We start from the raw sequence: 20,901 nt of genomic DNA, 5'->3' as shown, positions 1-20,901 counted from the left end.
TAGAATTGTAGAGCAAATAAATATACACTAGTTAAACAAACAAAAATATACACTAGTTAAACAAACAAAAAACATTAAAATGCCACAGCAATCTCTCTCTCAGCCAACCTTAACTGCCATCGAGAGACCATCAAGGCATGTCGTTTTCACAAACGCTACCCTGTGCACATCATTAAACATTAAATTAATAAATTAAATAAATATTATTCATATATCATCTTCAGTCCGTAGCGAGCTGATTCATACATTATACCTCTCATAAAAAATTCTGTACGTTGAGACAGTTTCTGTGTAAGTGCTTACTTCCGCTACATACATGACATCATAAACGTACTATTTTACGTTACTAGTTGGAAATGGTTAGGTGGAAAAATTATTAAGTGACTGCATTCTTTTTTATAACTGGGAATCAAGGAACCTTTGAGAAAACGGTAGAAACGTACGTGAAGTTTTAGAAGACAGTGGGGAAGGAGGGAAGCGGCTTGAATTAGTGGATGAAATACGCAGTCTACGTCTTCTGAAAAAGCTCCGAATAAGCCCGCATTTCAGAGATTCCACAAGGGTGGTTTTTCCGGACCCGACGTGTCCAAACAATTTCAACTTTATCCTTGACTGTGGGTTCTGGGATGGCCTGAGTTGCTGTATGAAAATACTTCGGTAGGTGTCCTAAAACACACACACACACACAAAAAAATCAGTCTCAAGATTATAACATGACTGACTGAACAACATGGGGTATGGTGAAAGGAAATGTCTTTCCACTTGTGGCAGAGAAGAAATGGCTCCATCTATGCAAGTATCCAAAAAGAAAACAAGAAGAAAACCAATGCTCCTCTATACAAAATGTACTGTGAATCTGTTGGGAATCCTAGCTTTGGAAAACATGCATGCATTAAGAAGAGGGATGATACCATTCAAAGCCAGGGGATAAGACTCACTAAGTGGCCAAATACCCAAAGAACCCCAAATAAACTATCCAGGCCTATCTGACACACATTCCCCTAAAATAACTTTATAGAAAAGCCATAAGGGAGCCAGTAAGGATCTAGCCAGAGTATACATTTGGCCTACTTATTATACTAGAAACCCTACTAAGAATTACAAGGAATACAAAAGATATTACAGTCTCTGGGCCAAAATCTTCAAATTGGAGCAGCCTAGTGGGGCAACCGTCCCCTTGTATTCATCATACTATAGCCTTTATTGGAATTATTAGTTTAGAGATGGAAATACAAGCTCATACATTCGTAATAAAGGGAGTTTTTATATTTTATTTACTCAGAGAGGGATGACAGGTGTCTATACTCCAAACTGAATGTAACAGCATCATCACATTAGTAGAGATACCTGTCAGACAGTGTATGAAACCTATTAGCCAGGAGGCTAGGAGAACCATCAATAATTAAAAACTTTTCTAATACAGAAGAAAACATAGGTATGACCAGTGTTCCCTCTAAGCTGTGCGCACATAGCTTTTTTAGAGAGCGCACACGTCCAAAAATTTGAAACTTTATGCGGCGCAATTAGATGGAACATTGGGTATGACGCCTTATTTTAACAGAATTTAGAGTAATCTAAGTAAAAGTTATATTTTTAGGTTGGAAACACAAAATACAAGTACATTGAGTTCAAGAAAACATTTTCTTGCCTAAAAGCAATCCAGACAAACGCTTCCTGCGGCAGACGCTCATGGGGATTTGTCTTTTATAACTATAGCAAGGTCAAAGAGCGGAAACCACAACTCTTAACTTCAGTGAATAGATCTGTATTAGTTCTTCCAGTCAAGAAAGGTTTTTGTTAAAAATGGCAAAACTTTTAATACAAGTATGTGTGCCTTCTATGAGTGACCATCACAAATGTTTGTTCTATTTTGAGTGCCTTTTCTTTTGTCTAAACTACCATTACCTTTCGAAGTCTTGAAAGCAAACTGACAACAGCTTCGTGTTGTTCAGATTTGGCCAGATCTTCTGCTGTCTTAGCATCCTGAAAACAGATAAATGAACATAGATCAAGAACAGACGTTTCTTTTCGGTCTCATTAACTAAGTGGAATATAACATTTAAATTACACATGGGAAATTAAGTATAAAAAGTTATCCTAAATGTGGTTTAATTCTTAAAGCAACCAACAGAATGGTTCTGCTGATTTGCCTGGTTCTTCTGCCTAAGAATAACTTTTTACACATAACTCTTAATGTGCAATTAATTGGTGACCTCCAAATCACCAAGCAATTCATTGAGGTCTAAATTTAACTGAACTATATCTTTCTTTACCAATACTACAAAATAAACACTATTATCTGAAGGCCACTTGTCTGGATTAGACAGTAACATCCCAAACGTGGAGAAAAAGAAAGGTAGATCTTTATATTTACCCTGTTTTCCAACAGCAAAACATGGAGCGCATATACATGGGGGAACAAAAAATATATACCAATAGTGTAATACGTAAACAAAAAAGGTACTAAAATGGGGTATAAGATCCACTCACAAGTGGATAAAGGTAGCTCATCAAACAGACTCTGGTGTAGATGGATCTTATACCCCATTTTAGTACCTTTTTTGTCTACGTATTACACTATTGGTATATATTTTTTGTTCCCCCATGTATATGCACTCCATGTTTTGCTGTTGGATTTGATTTACACTTTGAGGAAGAGTGTTTTGGAAGCTGCTTTTAGTGTGGGGAAGTATTCATTGTTTATTTGTTTTATTGCACGTGGAATATTGGTCCTTTTGTCTTTTCATATTTACCCTGTTTTGTTAGACTTATTCCTACCAGAAAGTTGCATTCTCCAACCTACAAAATTTCCCTTGTAAAACACTGCAACTCCAGAGCTGGAAAACGCCATGACGCTTCCCCCGCTGTCTGTATTTAGCCTCAGTTTTGGCTTCTTCAGGAAGCCACTCACCGGCAGCAAAGGATTCCCATTGAAATCAATGGGAGTGCTTTGAGCACATGGGGTCTTATTAGACCGCTGGAACTCTTGTGCAAGACAGAGCTGAAACAGGCTGGCAGCGAGTAACCCACCACATCTAATGCTAAGCTAAAAAAAAGGTCTGTTGGTTGGAAATTGCGTTCTCGGGTAAACTGGGGGTATTTATTGATTTTTACAAATATTAAAAAAGTAAATGCAACCCTAAAGGCAAAATTTTAATTATTCATGACAAATGACAATTATTCAGTATATCAAAAATCACATATATACTCTTACCGAGTGACACTTTTGAACATTTGCGGTTAAAATACTAACGTAAAGTAATATTACCATGGTTAATGCCTCCACATTGGCACCAGTCAGGCAAAGATAACGAACCACCTCCAGAATGCCGTTATTTGCAGCCAGATGTAAGGGAGTGCGGCCATACTAGGAGAAAACAAAACACACGTTGTGAGGCAATGGAACTCCCAAAGTGACGCCAAATGCAGGTAACGGAGCAAAGATCACAGAAGTACGTTGACCATGAGTGAAGCCAAACAAGCTCTCGTCAACACTATGCAGGGACTAAGTCAGACTCGTGTTGTGGAGCTGAACTCATCAAGCAGAGGCTCAATGAAGCTGAGAAGACTTGCAAGCACTTCTACTTTGACCAGGCCAAACAGTGTCCTAGGATATCTGTTCTCACCGGAGAGAGCTGACAATTCCTTTCATACATAATACTTGAGGCTTTCCCGTAAATAGTGAGAAGAGTTTACCCATAATTAAATAGCAAGGCATATACATCAACGTCATCAATGCACAACCATACCTATCAACAGTCCACCAAATAACTATGTTGCATGGAAGGTGCATTTATATATATATATTATATACATATATATATATATTATATACATACATATATATATATATATATATATATATATATATATATATATATATATATAAATACACATATATATATATATATATATATATATATATATATATATATATATAATGTGTGGCATCTTGTGACACTTTGAATACACACACTTCCCTTGATGGTAGATTTGAGTGCCTTTATGTAATAAACTGAGAAAAAAAAACCATTTAAATTGCATATCCGCAGCTCACCTTGTTTGTAATATCCAAATTGCAGTTGGCTTCGCAGAGTGCCATCACGATAGGAATATTCCCGTCTTTACAAGCGACATGTAAGGGTGTGTTGCCATGACGATCTTGGAAATCTACACGGCACCCCTTACTGATAAGGGTTTTAACCACTTCCAGCTGACATCTTCTCACTGCAAGGTGCAGGGCTATATGCCCATCCTGAAAGCACAGTACACACAATCCGGTCAGCTGCAATTGGAATAAAATATAAAAAGCCTACGGCCCTTCACATTTCTCATTACCGGGCAATTAAGACATTACACACGCTGTATCATGTGTCTCCAAATACATTAGCACATTATAAATCAGCTAATGATAAATCAGAACAATTTTATGTCTGCAAGCCATATTTCAGATCCCCCCCCACACTGCAGTTCATGTAACTGTGATAAGGGGAATATTCTATTTGTACTGTGGATTCGGCATGAGACCGAATGGAAATAATAAATAATAATAAATAAATTTAATAAATAATAAAATTATTATAGAAAATATTGCTGATCTCAGTTTGATAATATTTGCCATTAAAATACCTTGAAGTGTCTGGATACAAAATTACTGGTTGATTCAACTCAATATCTTATAAGGCTGTACAGAAAATTGGATGGAACGGTCAGACAGTGACCAGAACAGTAATATATGGTTAAAACACAGAAAACACTTTTTGTCTTGCTCCCCCCAAACTCATTTTATTTATTGATTACAAAATGTGAGTATATTCTTATATTTACACTTACGTATACCGTATTTATCGGCGTATAACACACACTTTTTTAAACTAAAATATGAAGTTGAAACCCTACCTGCGTGTTATACGCCGATAAATCCTACAGCTGCACAATCTTCCCCTGCACAGCTCCCTCGCGCGCCCTCTCTGATGCCGGGAGCCGGTGATGACGTCACTCCGGCCCCGGCATCAGCACAAAAAGTAAAATGCTGGAAGATAAAGAGGACCCATACCAGATCTCCCAAACGGTAGGGAGTAATATATAAATTTAATGTGTGTGTGTCTGAGTGTGTGTGTGTGTCTGAGTGTGTTTGTGTGTCTCTGAGTGTGTGTCTCTGAGTGTGTTTGTGTGTGTGTGTCTAAGTGTGTGTCTGGCTGTGTGTGTGTCTGAGTGTGTGTCTGGCTGTGTGTGTGTGGCTTAGTGTGTGTGTGTGGCTTAGTGTGTGTCTCAGTGTGTGTGTGTGTCTTAGTGTGTGTGGTTTCCCAGATAGCAGTGATTCTGATGAAGTTTTTTTGTGTGCTTTTTCTTTATTCTTTATTTCTTTTATTACATTATAATAAATGTTATAATGTTATAAACATTATTCCAACATTAAGTTCATAGCTTCCAAGTTTAAACTTATTTTTTCTTACTCAAATTTCCTTGTTAAAATGGGGGTGCGTGTTATACACCAGTGCGCCGATAAATACGTTAATTATCTGAAATAATGTAAATTAATTGAATAAAATAATTTGATGAATTTAGCCTATGGAAGCCTGATAAGTGACAAGTTTACAGAAAATGGATATTTTCATTTTCCCAGAGTAGCTTTTAATAATCCAGCTCATGAATGTAATTACTGTTTCTGGTTATCTGCTGAATGCTAAAGTGAGAAACTCCACAGGACATTGTGACCCATCCTGCCTCACGTCCTGCACTCAACGTTTTTAATTCGGAACGCCCCCCAACAAACTAATACTTTCAATGTGTTATACACAGGGAGTGAGAACACCGGATATAAGCATATAACTTTTTCCAGATTAATGCCCGAGGCGCAGATTTATAAAACGCTACCGCCAGACAGAAACGTCGCAGCCTGTATTTTTATCCAATTTCAAATCATGCAGAGAGCTGAGAAACGATGCCAGCTCCTCTCGTTATTTACCCAGCCCCTCCGGATTTACAGGCACTCCCCACTAAACGGAGTAATGCCAAACGGCAAGCCTGGCACTGCATTTACAGCCCACGGAGAGCCCTCTTTATGCGTTAATGTATCACTGCCTGTCTTTCACAATGAGGAATTGCAGGTTACTCGCCACAGATTAGGTATCCGTGGAGATGCAATTCAGGGAGACTAACTGGCCTTCAAGCGACCATGTATGTAATTTCCAACAAAGTGAATCATTCACCCGCCATTCACCTTGTCTGTTGCATCAAGGTCAGCTCCGTGTTCAGCCAAGCATTCTACGATGTCATGGTATCCTCTTGCCGAAGCAGTCAGAAGAGGCGTCTCCCCTTCCCTGTTGCGAATGTTAACATCGCAGCCGGCTTGACACAAAGCTTTTGCAACAGGGTAGTAGCCGTGCCACGCGGCACAGTGCAGAGGAGTTTCTTCTTCCTAGGAAACGACAATTTCAGGACGGCAATCAGACTAAAGTTATGCTAATTGTACCCGTCTGTTACTAAGAAACCCAACCACGCAACCGAGTCGTTGTGATCTTTATAACAATTTCTTCAGTAAGGTAACTAACCTAAACGTTAGCGGGCTGTTACTTAGTTATTAGACAGGTGTGAAACAAAAATATTTGCGCATATGTATATTACATTTCATTATATTACTGTTCACAAGCCTAGTAAGGGCTTAGGCCAGAGCATATATTGCAGGATTATACATAAGGTATGTAACCCTCTCTTAATGTAAATAATAATGGCGGACGACCTCGATTTGGTACCTTGAATATGGTCTGTTAAGCTCGTGCGTGTATATGTATATCTATATCTATATACACACACACACACACACACACACACACACTAAAATTTTCAAAACCCAGGACATATTTTGGGATACAGTTCAGCTTTTGTTTTTTGTATAAAGCATGAAGGAGACCCCGACTGGCACATATGAATTCACAGCAGGCCATGGTTTAGAATGCAAAATGTGTGGGCTTCCAGCACAGAAACCTTCCTGCAGCCTTATACTCAGAACAAAGGCATGTGCCACAAAATGCACGCTGGGCTGCCAGTCGTGCCCTGTATAGTTAAGGGGGTGTTATTCTGCCAGGCCTTGGAGAAGTAAAATCAGTGGCGGCAGTATACAGTATGAGACGGAGGCAGGTGTGGGAGGAAAAGTCTTCAAATATATTATTCCAATTAACTCATTCTCTGTTGGCAACAGGCAAAACATTACTTTGGGCAGTAAAACATGCTATTATAAAACACCGCAGCATTTCCATGTAATTTCTGCAATTATATATTAGCTTTATAGAACTGTGTATTTTTTTTTTTTTAAATAACCACAGGACATGTTTTTACAATCCTGAAAACCAGAGGGTCGGCACATAAAACACTACAAGAACCAGTGGAAACTGAAACAATGTACCCCCCCTCACTAGCAGTATCTTACCTTATCTTGAATATCTGGATGGGATCCAATGCGGCACAGATACTGTATAACATCAACATGGCCATAGCGGGATGCAACATGAAGCGCTGTCTCTCCAGACTAAAACACACAATATATGGGGTAAACATGAAGCCAAAGATCTTCTTGTATGGTGGTAGGATAGTTGAGAAAAGAATACATTTAGTAGAGGACCATGACTGAGAGAGGGGCATGGACATTCTATTTAAAAGCGTTCTCTACCTTTAATATATGTGAACTAACATGGCGTAAGTTTGTGTTGCCAAAATATGTACATCTGTTGTTATTCCTGGTGTGTTTTATATAGTTTATGCTATAAACAGGCCTAATTCTACATTGTATACAATTAAATGGGCTATATGTTGGGTACAGGGTGCCAAACGCTGAGCCTTATTATTGTCCTATAATTAGCACTATACACCAGGACTGCTCTTTATAAATATGGTACAATGTAGTCTAGTGATAGGTTATTGTTAATTCAGTGATATCCATGATGCCCTTGTTTACAAAAAGACGGATTGTCTCAATTATACACAAGAAAGTCAATGTCCGAAAACAATACCTTATCCTTAACATCTAAAGGGCACTTGTTTTGATGGAGAAATTTCAAAGTCTCGACATGGCCGTGACGTGATGCCCAGTACATTGCATTAGATCCAGCCTAAAATAACACAATACAAATGATTATTAGCAAGAAAAATTTTAAATACGAGCGTCAATGGTCAGCACTACATCAAATTAACTTGTTTAATTGTGGAATTAAAATGTATGGATTTTTCCCACCGTTGATGCGAAATGATCTGGCTACTGCAATAGGTAAAAATGCTTTATTGTGCTCTTTGAGGAATTAACACAAACCTTATCTTGTACATCAATGTTCGCGCCACGCTTTATTAGTAATTCAAGTATCTGGATATTTCCACAACCTGCAGCGATTAATAATGGAGGAGTGCCATGCTGAAAAACAGGTACACAATCATAAGGATGATAAAGTTACTGGAGGGGAAAAATATCATACAATATTCTCATCCCATGTTTATATTTCCATGACCGTTACCCAGCATAACTTATGTAATGGTATTTCTTAGCTACCCCAAGCCTCAAGTATTAAGCCAGTATCACAACCTCATGCTGACGAGTCCCATGAAGGACAAAACTGCTCTCCATGAGTGGTGATCTGGCTACTGCACCTCTTCCCGAGTTTTGTCTAAAGGCTGTCTTGTACAGCGGGCAATAACTTTCAAGGGATCCATGTATAAAGTGGATATAGAGGCAAAAGGTGATCATTGTTGACCTTATTTTCATGCGCCTACCCAGAATCCCTTGTGGTTGTGGCAGCACCACGAGATTTCCGAGGGAAAAACAAGCCTTCCGGCTTGTCTGGTATTTGTAGATGAGTGTTTAGCAATGCTTCTACTACCCACATGTTTATATTGAAACTGTGTACAGGAGAATCCAAAGTAGAAGGGGTCAGAAAAGGCTAAGAATGCAAAGTCAACTCCACAGAAGTGGAACTAGGGTCATGAGCTATATCCAATTACAGATAGCAGGCAAGAGAAAGTATACTTCATTAAAATGCTAGCAGCGCTCCAACCCTCTTACAACCTTGTTGGTAATGGGAACAGGGTGTACGATAGTATAGCTAGAAAAGCTAAACAGGGAGAACATGGATATCGTGAAATGAGAGAGAAGACAGGGGGCCTGTTTTTTTAAAGCATCTGATTGCATCATAAAACATTGGATTCTATATGAATCCTCATTAGGACAGAGAAAACCCCTTTCTACTTAATGAATAATAATAATAATAATAATGATAATATCCTTTGAATGTGGTTTGTAGGTTCTTTTTCTGAACAATGTTCTTAACTACCCATCTTGCTATCAATTAACAAATAAATAAGTGTGAATGAATGCTGTGAAATGTACTGTAGGCCACACAACATGGATTCCAATATGCATGTTACATGGCGGTAAGCTGGAGTTTTCCATTAAGGTTTCCGTGAAAACTACTGTTTTAATTATTACTTGCAAGTAGGGCCCCCTATACCTAGTATAATTATGATGCCCAGCGTATTGTTAACAACTGTCTTTCATGGATACCAAATCTGTCTTTTTTCCTCCGCAGAGTCTACTGAAATTCTGGGTAACAACTTCAAAGAATGCAAGTCAAACGAGCCAATTGAAATAGGTAAATTTAAGTTTGGGGAAAATACTCATTTTAGCCACTAGATGATGTTTTAAGCTTGTCATTGGTATTATGACAGTGGTATGCCTGATTACACTCGCCAAATGTCCAGTGAAAAGAAGACAGGGAAATTAACCAAATACGCAAATTGAAGGAATGAGCTCTCACAATTAGAGAACCAGAGGTGGGGTTCATAATTTTGAACACAAGTTCAAGACTTCTGTATTGTCTTCAGTTTTCTAGTGGGAGAGGCTTAATAATAAAACACTTTATTAGTATTAGGAATTAATCTAGCTGTATTATGGTACAGTCATAAAACACCTTCTTCATCAGTATCCTGGTGTACTAATGGATTACTGATCGGTACAGGCACTACAGTTGTCAGACTATAACTCCTATGAACCTCTAAGTTGCTCTGTTGCCAGAAGTGGAGATTCCTGGGAGTTGAAGTTACATCGATAAGCAGGAGAGCTACCTGACTACTCATCAGCTATACTAAGCAATTCTGCTGTGACGTTTGCGTCACCAGCGGAATATCCTTATGTGACATGATAAGTGAGATATTTTTTTATTGCGTACAAAGAAAATATTTTCACAACAGCCCTTCAAAACCAGTTGGGGTACGTTCTTACTTCACCTCTAACTCGCTTAAAGTGGCTCTGGAGGGTTGGAAAGCAGCAGATGTGTTCCACTTCATAAAAGGGTAATTGAACAGAACGAGGGAATGGTAGCCTCTAAGCATAATGAAACAAGCAAGGATTCCAAGGAGGGGAGAATAGTTTCATACTTGAAACCAAATGGCTTGCAACATCTAACAGTATGTATTTGTGTAGAAAAACATAATTAATGTATTCTCTGTGCTGTATAACTACAACAGATTAACCTTATATAATTTAGCCAAACTATGGGCAACTGTTCCACACAAAGAGCTAGCTTATGTTTTCTAGATGTGTCTTCAAAGCTGCTGGCTGAATAATTGTTTCAATCAAAACTATACAACCAGGGCAAATGCAAGTTACAAAGCGCTCAAGGGCTCTGTGCTCACATGTTGCATAGTACCAGAAATCAGATTAGGGAATAGATGGCACTATTAGGACAAATTGCATTTGGGAGAAGGGTCAAGACACTGTTAGTTCATATTGCTTGAACAATGGGAGAGACACAAGATAAGAGGTAAACTATATTGGAGGGGAGCAAGTTAAAATATCTGAAATGTATGTGGTGGGAAGTGCTAGAGATGGAGGGATGGTGTGTGAGGGATTGGGGAGGTTTATAATACAAGACTAACACTGTGATCAAAGGAAAGCATTCACCATGAGGATTCAAAAGACAGGATAAAACATGGTTAGATATAGTAAATCTGGGGTATAAAGCTGGATATATATAGCAAGTGGTTCATGATCAGAGTGAAAACTGCAGCTGTGAGTCAAGAAGATCTCACAGCATCTTTCTTCTGGTATTAATAAATACAATACAGAAATACAATTAAAAAGTACCATCTAGTACAGGGCCGCACCGAGGCGGGTGACAGGGAGCGGGGAGAGAGAGGGTAGCCAAGCAGTTGCTGAAAACCTTTTCACAAATGAGCAGCTGGTTGGGGAGAAAGTTTTCAGCGGCCACTCGGCACCCCTCTCTCTTCTACTCCCAGCCGCCTCGATCTAGTCTGTACCTTTTTGCTGCTGTAAAGCCTTAATGGAGATAAATTACAGAAACAATTATATTAATATATGAAATTGTGTATTTTATATTGTACCTTGTTTGGTTGATTAATATCATAGCTTGACAATGACCCGAGGAGATGCTGTAAACCAGGGACATTATCATCATTTATAGCATGAATAATAGCCTTCATTACGAAAGAGTCTTCTTCATCCTGCAAGAAATAAAGGGTGACCACATTTTATAACTGCCTTCCAAGTGTCCTGTTTTAAGCGGGACAGTCACAATATTTCCCGCCAAGGTTAAGTTATTGGTTAGGTAGGTCAGAGGATCTCCTCTGCCTGCCCATTCAGCTGTGAAATTGATTGAGGTCTGTGATTTTGTCAGATTTAACCCCTGTGCTGTGACAGCCCTGGCATAAAGTAGCACAGGAACAGAATGAGAAAATGCTAAAGAAAAGAGAGCGAAGGGGGAAAAGGCTATATAGTTATAATGTAAAACTGATTGAGTTTCTCCGCACAAAAAATACATACTTTATTATATAATTTTAAATAAGAGTATCGAGAGCAATTGTTTATAAAACATGTCTGAGTAATAACATATGGGACATTAAAACTTGGAAATGTTAGCTCTATTTAAGTGCATTTTTCTATACATTGGGGTATGGGTACATGGCTGTTTATAATGATTTTGCTTGGGATTACTTGTTGCTGGTAGTAAAAGCACTGGTTGTTAAGTCGTCTTGTTATTCTTTTGTTTGGCAGAATTAAATCAGACTGACAGCAGTCACTAAAGGAATTTGTTTCAGACTTCCCAGCAACTGATATCCCCACAGGAATCCCTCGTAAAGGAACCCAACAAGGGAGGGAGAATACCATTGATTAATATCTTTCCCCAATTCTTCTTACATCTGGATTCTCCCTTACCTATGTTCTACTATCTGTCTTATTTTTATTTATTTTTTTAATGTTATTCTTACTTTATTTTTTTGCAGGCAGGATACCAGGGTTCAGATTGGAGTAAGGTTTTATGATAGCATTCACTCAATGTAATTTAATCAATCTCACTCAAAATGTCAAAAGACCTTTATTCACATGAGAAAAGGGATAGGTGCATTAAGCTCCACAATATCCAAGAGCCACAATTTCTCCTTGGTGTATTATAGTAACAGCTCCACTTGCAAGTCTAAAGGGACCTTCATTTCCATCTCCAAATACAAGCCTTTTTCAGGCAGACTATTCCCTCATTGACCTACAGGACCAGTAAAGATGTGTTTGGGGTTCCCTAGTGGATGTAGACTATTCATTTACAAGAGAAAGCCTTTGGCTTCCCGATGGAGGAGGCATCAGAAAGTATATACTTCAGTGAGTTCCTCACATTTATCCTTGTAACAAATCCAGATTCCATGCTTCCCTAAAAATGTTTGCCTTGTAGACTGTAGACATGGTTCATATGGAGCACTATCATTGGGGATTAATTGAGAAGGTGAAGACTGGTTCAATGGGCCGTTTGGAGCATGCACCAGTTACTCTGGGGTTTACAGTGTGATTAATAAAGCTCACCATGACCTCTTGACCACATAATAACTTGCTATTAACCTACACGGCCAAGGAAAATATGAGAAGTGCATACGTGTGTCCTGATGGGAATTTTTTTTTTTTTTTTTGAAAGCTTCTTAACTAAAGAAATGCAATCTCAGGACTCAGCTATACCGGTACACAATCAATCAGACAGCGATATATAAATAAATCTGTTGACCTTTAGGCATGATTTAGGGGTGTTGAAGGGAAATAGATACATATGAGGCTGCTTATTACACGTGTCTTAAATTTAAATACTTGTCTTCTAGCTCTGCTCGGATGTCCTTTTAGGAGGGATAGGTAATTTTCAGGTTAGAAACCTTATGCGTAATTTATTTTCCTCAACAAGGTTTTTGTTTTGTTGAACTCTATACTTTGTAAAACAAATACTGAATTGCAAAAAAATTCATAATTTAGAGTGCCAATTAGGATTTTAAGGACCCCAATGAGAAAACATCTAGTCGGGCCCGACCTCCATTAGCAAGTGAAGAAAATAATTATACAATTATTACCTGTTTTATGAAAGAAATATTACAGTTAAGAATCTGCATCGCACCCCTCCCACATACTATGAGGATCCCATAAGATTATTATTATATGGTATCACCACATCTAGTTAAACCCCCAGTTGCCAGAAAAAAAATACTATACAAATAAAAATAAATAAAAATGATTCCCTCTGTAACCAGAGAAACAGTAGGAGTACAAACAGAAATCCAAGCACAAATGCCAGAGTGATAACTAGATCAAGTCCCTTTCCATAACGTGTAGGCCTGCCCATCATAATCCGCTCACAGTGTCTGGTTATGGCAGTATGTCACATTTTATAATATTTAAGAGCCCGACTTGGGTTTTCATTTGCCTGGCTCTGCACTTTGTGAGTCACAGGATTTGCTCCAGGTTACAGGGTGAAATCAGTGTCTCGAATGCTTTCTACTGCAGCATGTCATATTCCACTCAGTTTAAAAAGAAATATGTTGTAAAATGGTTGAAAATTACAGAAATCACAATTCTGTTCATTGTTTTTTTGTTTTTTTTTAATTCTTAAATTTCTTACTCAAACATTTAAAAATGTGTTTAAAAACACGCACACAAAATACATGAAAAGTATTTTTAATGAAGGTAAGGCTTTCATTTTATATACGGGCATTTAATATTCATTTTCAACTTTATTCTTACTACCGCGTTCTTGAAAGAACCAGTAAAATCTTTTTTATCAGTATTTCTAGCTCACACCGTAATGGCCTGAATAGGAGTCTCCCCTTTTTTCAGTAATGTAATGAGTGGTGATGCCTTAGGCCCAAACTAAGAGCAAAAAACACTTGTCCAAAGACACCTCTCTTCTTCATTTGAGCCTCTTCAGATTTAGCATGGGCCTCTCCATCATAGTCTAGTTTTATCAGAGTGGAGCCTCCTCAGTTATAGATAGATCACTATGATTTGTTCCCTTTTATTTGGCGTAATAAAGCAGAGTGATGGAATATGATTGCATATCCTCATGTTCTGCATTGTGATACTTCAAGATAGAACAAATTGTAGATTGAATGCCTCAGAGTTGGCCTGCTAAACCTAAACTGGTTGGCCTAATCCTATATAATGATCTTCCTCCCTACGTTTAGGGATAATACTGATGTTTGTCCTACAGCTAAAACTTTACAAAATTCTCTGAAAAACATTTTTATTTTCAAATGTCCAAAACGTTAGGGTCTACATCTTGGGTGGCTTATATTTGCCCCGAAACACGTATGTAGGAAGGACAATTATGTACTTCAATGTACTCAAATAAGTCTCCGGAACCGAATGCAACTTTAGATCTATCGGATCTGTAGCGTAAATGTTGTATAGTAATGTCACATGCTCACTGATCAGTAATATGGCTTATGCACATTTGAGGTAGACTATGACAACCTCAAGATTTGAAAGACCATGGAGTCTAAATGACCATTTGTTTTATTTAGCATTGTATTCTGCGGCGCTGAACAATGGGTCTGATTGCTCAAGAAGCTATTACAATGTACATATTTGTTCTTGTAAATCTTTAAATGCATAAATCTTGATCAACTTAAAAAAAAAGATATCTTTGGTGTTCAAAGTATTTTATGCCTCATTGAATTACTGTGTAATGATCTACCTCAATGAGCAAAGTCATTAGGGGATGGTGCGGAATAAAAAAGTGCCTCTCCTATATTATAAACAGACTAAAATGAAACACTTTAAAAGCCATTTATGTTTTCAGGACAATTTGCTTGGTTAAAAATCCAATAACGGACCATCAATTGTATGTATTTTTTTTGTTTCTCAAAACTTGTAGTCTATTATAAACAAACACACAAAAAAAAAGAAGTAAAAAAACCATAAGTTACATATGTATTTGTTGAAAATAAATCCACTTACCAAAGTGTCGTCACTTCTAGCTATACTCATGTTACTCCTGGATAAGAATGACCTCGACAGTCTTTGGCACAGGGATATTAAACGGACAGATTGCTGGCAAGAGAAACAAGAAATACTTTGTGAATCTTAGAATATTACAATGACAAGTTTAACATAGTATGTTAGATCTGCACATGTTTTACTTTCATATTAATTCTGGAGAAAAAAAACATGAAGACTGCACCTGTATTTCATTAATGCACAGAAACCCCTCAATAAAGAATAAAAAAATAAGGCAGCATGGCAATTAAAGTGACAGTCATACAACTGGGTCTATGGCTAGGGGCAACAGGTCCAAGGCAGGGACAGTTCCCCCCTGGTACAAAAACAAGGAGGCAGATCACCCTCTTGGGCAATCAACCCCACCCCCACAGTGTCCCACTAATCTCCATTACCCGTTAATGGGAGATCTTTGTTCTCCCAAATTGTTCTATTTACGCTATGGAGGCTGTACCAGCTCACCACATCCTCCATAGACTTCATTAAAAGGGTCTGTGCACACAAGGGTATGACTTCATATCCCGGAACTTCTTTTCTTAAAGGTGTGGAACAACTTTTTATTGTATTTGGGATTTTTTTAAGACACATTACAGAGGCAAATGTTTCCTTCACTTACCTAAACTAGAAGTTTTTCCTTCAGAAACACGTTTTATTTAGTTTAGAATAGAATAGAATGATGGCTGCCTATTAATACAGTAAAGGAATATAAACATGCATTGGATAGACATATGGCTATCGTGAATCAGGATATGGCCACATTCATCAGGCACAATAGCACACTAGCCTGCTGCACAGACTAACATGCCATTAATGTGAAAGGGGTTCTGCAAAGTGCTTAATGCAGAATAACTTTCCCTTTAAAATAATTTCAAGGGTAAGTAAAGCTGCTTAAAAGAAAAAAAATGCATATGGATAAAAAATATACATACTTTCCATTTACGTCGTGCTGCGAATTTCTTTAACTTCTCCATGTTAACTGCAGAGGCTTTTCTACTCAGCGCTTGTTGTGTATCCTTAGGCTGTGACAAAATGACAAAGAAAAGCACGACACTTGTATTAAACAAAATTCACAATATAATTTTTTATATATTGTGATTCAAGCTTAGCTGGCTAATGAAAAAAAATCCGACCAATATCATGATTAAAAATTCATAAAAAGGATAAAAAAAAAATAAATAAAAAAAGCTGATTTATTCTCTTCATTTTCTGCCTGCTATAACCACAAGTATCTCATCGGGGAGTGGAGGAACGCGAACGAAGAAGATATTACAGCGAGCTGTAAGGTAAGATGAAGTTCAATTTCCCTCAGGGCAGACACCAAGAACACGATTAGACATACTAAATATTGTTATTAACTCCATCAATTAAATTGTATGATACACAGTGGATCCACAGCTTATTTTTCTGAAAAATCTATTGCTATAGACGACTCTTGATTTCCCTAGCTCCGTAGTTTGCACACTTGGACAATGTTTTTCTACTAATGCAAGCTGAAGTTTCACTTAAAGTCGTACAGTCTCTGGGTTTCAAATATCTTCTGCGGTCACAATGTCTGCAGGCATTGTGTACTCCCAGTTATTGACAGAGCTCTGCAAGACGTTTTTGAATACTGTTAACTTTCATTTCAATGTTTGTGTCCTTAGCTGGTAGAGAATCCTACAGAATATACAGCGCTATCACTGTGTTATAAAACAGAGTTGGAGTGTAACGCATGCAGCTGCAGGTACTTAGCGGACTCCTAAGGCTTCTTAATGCATAAATGGGCTAATTGAAGCTCACACTAATGATATCTGTAATTATTTATTTGTCATACATACAGTTTTGCTATTTTACCACCAGCTTGCATTTATTTAGTTCACACTATATAACCATGCATAAACGACGACATATTGTGTATACGCAAAGCTAAATCTTGTGATAATAGACTATTTCAATTGAAAACAAAATACATGGGTGGTGGGGGCTTTAACAAAGCTTACAAGTGGTGCCCTATATTGTGTGCCAGTGGGCTATGTTTAACAAGGTAAAAGTAAAAGTATTTAGGTGCAAAAGGGGGTTTGACCAATATTTTTTAAAGAAAAGAAGTCCATAGAATTTGAAATTTAAAACAAAACATAGAATTTCCAAATTATTAAATGATTGTCACAAACAATGATAAAATATATTTATGTAATGCGATTAATTTGTATGAATTTAGTTTCAAAGAATACCTTAATCCATGGGTGATTTAAACTGTCTTTAATCGTCATCCTTTTCCTTTTAAGAAGAGAATATTAGGATTAGTCACATACGCTTCATGTATGTTGTACTTCTCTAAAGAAAGCCACAGGATATACGCTGAACACATTTTTCATTTAACAATGCTTTAAATAGGGAGAATTGCAATAAGATTTCTAAACAGTAATTTTAAATACGCCAATAATAGTCATTTGAAAATTGGTAATAAATCAGCACAAAGCTCCAAGAGGAGGATAGCTGGATGTTAACCACATACTTACTTTGGGTCCTTGACAAGAAGTCTTCTTATAAAATCTTTGGCCAGGCTACTAGTGCTACTGAAAAACTCGTCCTCGAACTCATAGCTGACAGCAGATATATTAGCCAGTGTCTCTTGCTTTGTTTCCCCAAGAAATGGAGACGCACCGCTCAGCCTAAGGAGTGGGACAGTTACCTTAGAACAGTGCAGAATCCAGTAAGACTGCATACAATGCATGCTCGTTATTGGAGAAGGTAGCACTTCCAAGACAATTCAAATACAGAACGAAAAGGTAAAATTGTAGGTCTTAATTCAGACTTTCCCCACAGCAACCGCAGTGAATGGATGTATAATTCCAAAGATTCAACATGAAGGGTGCACATTTTAAACCTTAAAATCTGTAATAATAGGCTTTCAAAAGGGTGAATGATACGCAGGATAAAGAAAGTAAAAACTAAGTGATCTATTTACGTATAGCTTCCAGGAGAGAAGAGAGGAGATCAGATAGAAACATATAATGCATTAGGTGGTTAAACTACAAGAGGGAAGTTTAATTCAAAAGAGGAGAAACGTTTGAACAAGAAGTCAGAGACTTAGATGTAATGAATGTAGTTCCGGTGGTAAATGCCCTGACAAACCTCTGGATTACAGGTTCTATCGGCAGGGTCAACTCAGCCCTTCATCTTTCTGAGATCGCTAAAAGAGGACCATCAATTGGGTAATAAGATCTATTATTCAGCTGCCGATTCGGGTTAATTCCGAGAGCATGCACTAAGAAAGTGCTTTGAGCCCCACTGGGAGAAAGGTGCTATATAAATAATAATTCTGTTTAAAATGGTAGATTGTAAACTCTCATAACTTCACCACCAGGTTTCTCAAGCTTTCATTTTAAAGTACCCCCAAAAGCGCTGGTATAAGATCCTCCAGGGTTTTTGGGGGGTACTTCACAGTGTGTATAATATAAATATATATATATATCTTATGTGACCCCGCTGAGGGCCCGCTTCCCAGATACAGTACCGTGGACAGTGTAGCTACCACTGGAATACTTAGTACCCACTAAAGCACAGGAGCCAATGCGCATGTGCCTAGTCTGCCTAATGGATTATCCAGCACTGACCCCTTGTGAGAAGTTCTTTCAAATACCTCACTTTATTTATTAAGTAGCCTTAACATAACCTGTTTTCTGCCAAATACCATTCATTTCAGAAGTTATATGCCACTTAATGTTGTCTCAGGAGAGCCTGTGTGGTTACACATTCGACAAGCATACAAAGGCCTGTATCGGAGCACTTGCACGTTTTCATTAGGTATGTCTGTTTACAGGAATGGATACTTACAAGATATACGTTATTACACCAATGCTCCTATAACAAAACAGAAACAAAATAATTTAATAATACTTAAAACACAAAATTCACACGGAAGTAAGAGTCAGATGAGAACATCCAAACTCACCACATATCAGACTCAAGACCAAGAGGTTCATAGTTGACAATTTCAGGAGCTAAAATAAAGGAGAAAAAAGGCAAATTTAAATACAACAAAAAATTTACATGTTTGCACCCCACTGCACCAGTGAGGCCACTTTCACATAGAAAAGCCAATAAAATACTAGTTTTATAGAGAGAAAAATATGAGCAGCAATACTAACCAACAAACTCTGGTGTCCCAAAGATATTTTTGAATTCATTTCTGGAATCAATTTTGTGAGCAAGTCCGAAGTCTATAATTTTTATGCGAGGTTTTGGTGCATTTCTGTCTAGAAGCATTATATTTTCAGGCTGTAAACAGACAAAACAATAGATTCATAAAAGCAAGGCAAAAGCTTCTGCTCTGCTGAACTTGTGAAGTCTTTGGGGTAATGAAATGAAATTGTCCACCCTCAATTCTCAAGGTGTAAGCATAGGGGTTTTGTTTGCACTTTAGGAATATGTATCTGTTAATATAACTGGTGCCCATTATTTCCACCCATTATTATTTTTGTCCATCTCTTATTAGAGTTGATTGCACCTTTTGTGATAACATACAACACCTATTTGTAGGTAATTTTCAAAATTCACATATTTCTACAAAATCATAAATCGCTTCAGCTTGTGAGTCCCAATTTTCTGTTGGTTCTCAAAATGCCTAATTTTGTTTTAACACTAAACGTGATGGTTGTCTAGTCCAATTATATATTTACTCCCTCTGCAGAGAAAAATATGCAATGAGCATTGCAAATGCTAGGTTTACAATTTTTATCTTACCATGCATTTTTGGGAGAGATTAGGAAAATCTGCTTTCTGAGTGGACTCTGATGACTCATTAAAATATAGAAATACCTATGTCAAAAAAACCATTTAGAAGATACAGCCCTACAGGGATAGAATCTTCCAATTTATTTTTTATGTGCAGTATACAATTATTTTGCCCTAAACAGAGTGCTTTCGGTACCAAGTCTATGGGGGGGAAAAAAGGACACTGCGCTCAGGAAATGCAATAGAAAAACTACTGTAATGCATACCTGTACAGCAGACCCAAAAAAACACTAATATTTTGGAGCGACCGAGCTCCTTAAAGTACCTTAAGATCAAAGTGAGCAATCTGCAGAGAATGAAGATAATTTACTCCGTTAAGTATCTGCTTGAGAAACTCTGTAGCTTCCTCTTCAGTCAACGACTCCTTCTCAGCAAGAAAGTCAAACAGCTCCCCACCTGCAACTCTGAGGACGACAGGGGAAACAACACGATTTAATTTAACAAAACGAAGGACAGAGTTCAAGTGACATAGTGACTTAACAGAAACGAATGGTGACACGAAGAAGACGAGACAGACAGAAATACATTATTAAATATTTAAATACTTATTGCTTTGACTACATGCACCACAATGGGGGCGCTTGGTAGTAAATCCCACCGAATTGTGATAGGAAGGGGGGTATTTATATCCTACAGCCCCCAATAAATATGATTCACATAGTTTGATATCCTTCCATACCTTGTATAGTGCTATACAGCTGTAGATTAGTCCCTATCGGAAAATAGACTTTGAATTGAGCAAGTAGTACAAATTCAACCAAAATGTGTTTAAAGACCAATGAGATTTGTTCTTGTTCTTTGGTTACATGTTTAACAAAAGG

General features: G+C 37.7%; 2 protein-coding genes across 5 annotated transcripts in view; one reads left to right on the top strand and one right to left on the bottom strand.

The window, feature by feature from the left end:
• The window catches only part of ISCA1 (iron-sulfur cluster assembly 1), a 521,537-nt gene that overhangs the window by 126,437 nt on the left and 374,199 nt on the right, over positions 1–20,901 (top strand). The gene's annotated exons all lie outside the window — the stretch shown is intronic.
• Positions 1–20,901, bottom strand: part of DAPK1 (death associated protein kinase 1) — a 69,501-nt gene that overhangs the window by 9,777 nt on the left and 38,823 nt on the right. For all 4 annotated transcript variants that reach the window (XM_053467330.1, XM_053467354.1, XM_053467337.1 and 1 more), the window contains exons 4-20: positions 20,346–20,484; positions 19,435–19,564; positions 19,239–19,287; positions 19,121–19,147; positions 17,803–17,955; positions 17,515–17,560; positions 16,234–16,323; positions 15,266–15,358; positions 11,386–11,505; positions 8,306–8,404; positions 8,010–8,108; positions 7,430–7,528; positions 6,224–6,421; positions 4,058–4,255; positions 3,269–3,367; positions 1,906–1,983; positions 444–666 (exon numbers count right to left, since the gene is read on the bottom strand). In XM_053467330.1, the coding sequence (XP_053323305.1) occupies positions 444–666; positions 1,906–1,983; positions 3,269–3,367; positions 4,058–4,255; positions 6,224–6,421; positions 7,430–7,528; positions 8,010–8,108; positions 8,306–8,404; positions 11,386–11,505; positions 15,266–15,358; positions 16,234–16,323; positions 17,515–17,560; positions 17,803–17,955; positions 19,121–19,147; positions 19,239–19,287; positions 19,435–19,564; positions 20,346–20,484 (1,940 nt within the window). The remainder of the gene's footprint in view (positions 1–443; positions 667–1,905; positions 1,984–3,268; positions 3,368–4,057; positions 4,256–6,223; positions 6,422–7,429; positions 7,529–8,009; positions 8,109–8,305; positions 8,405–11,385; positions 11,506–15,265; positions 15,359–16,233; positions 16,324–17,514; positions 17,561–17,802; positions 17,956–19,120; positions 19,148–19,238; positions 19,288–19,434; positions 19,565–20,345; positions 20,485–20,901) is intronic.

Source organism: Spea bombifrons, chromosome 1 (genome assembly GCF_027358695.1).
Source record: "Spea bombifrons isolate aSpeBom1 chromosome 1, aSpeBom1.2.pri, whole genome shotgun sequence".
In the NCBI taxonomy this organism is placed as follows: Eukaryota; Metazoa; Chordata; class Amphibia; order Anura; family Pelobatidae; genus Spea; species Spea bombifrons.
Note: the sequence above shows the minus strand (reverse complement) of the source record. Positions and strands in the feature narration are given on the sequence as shown.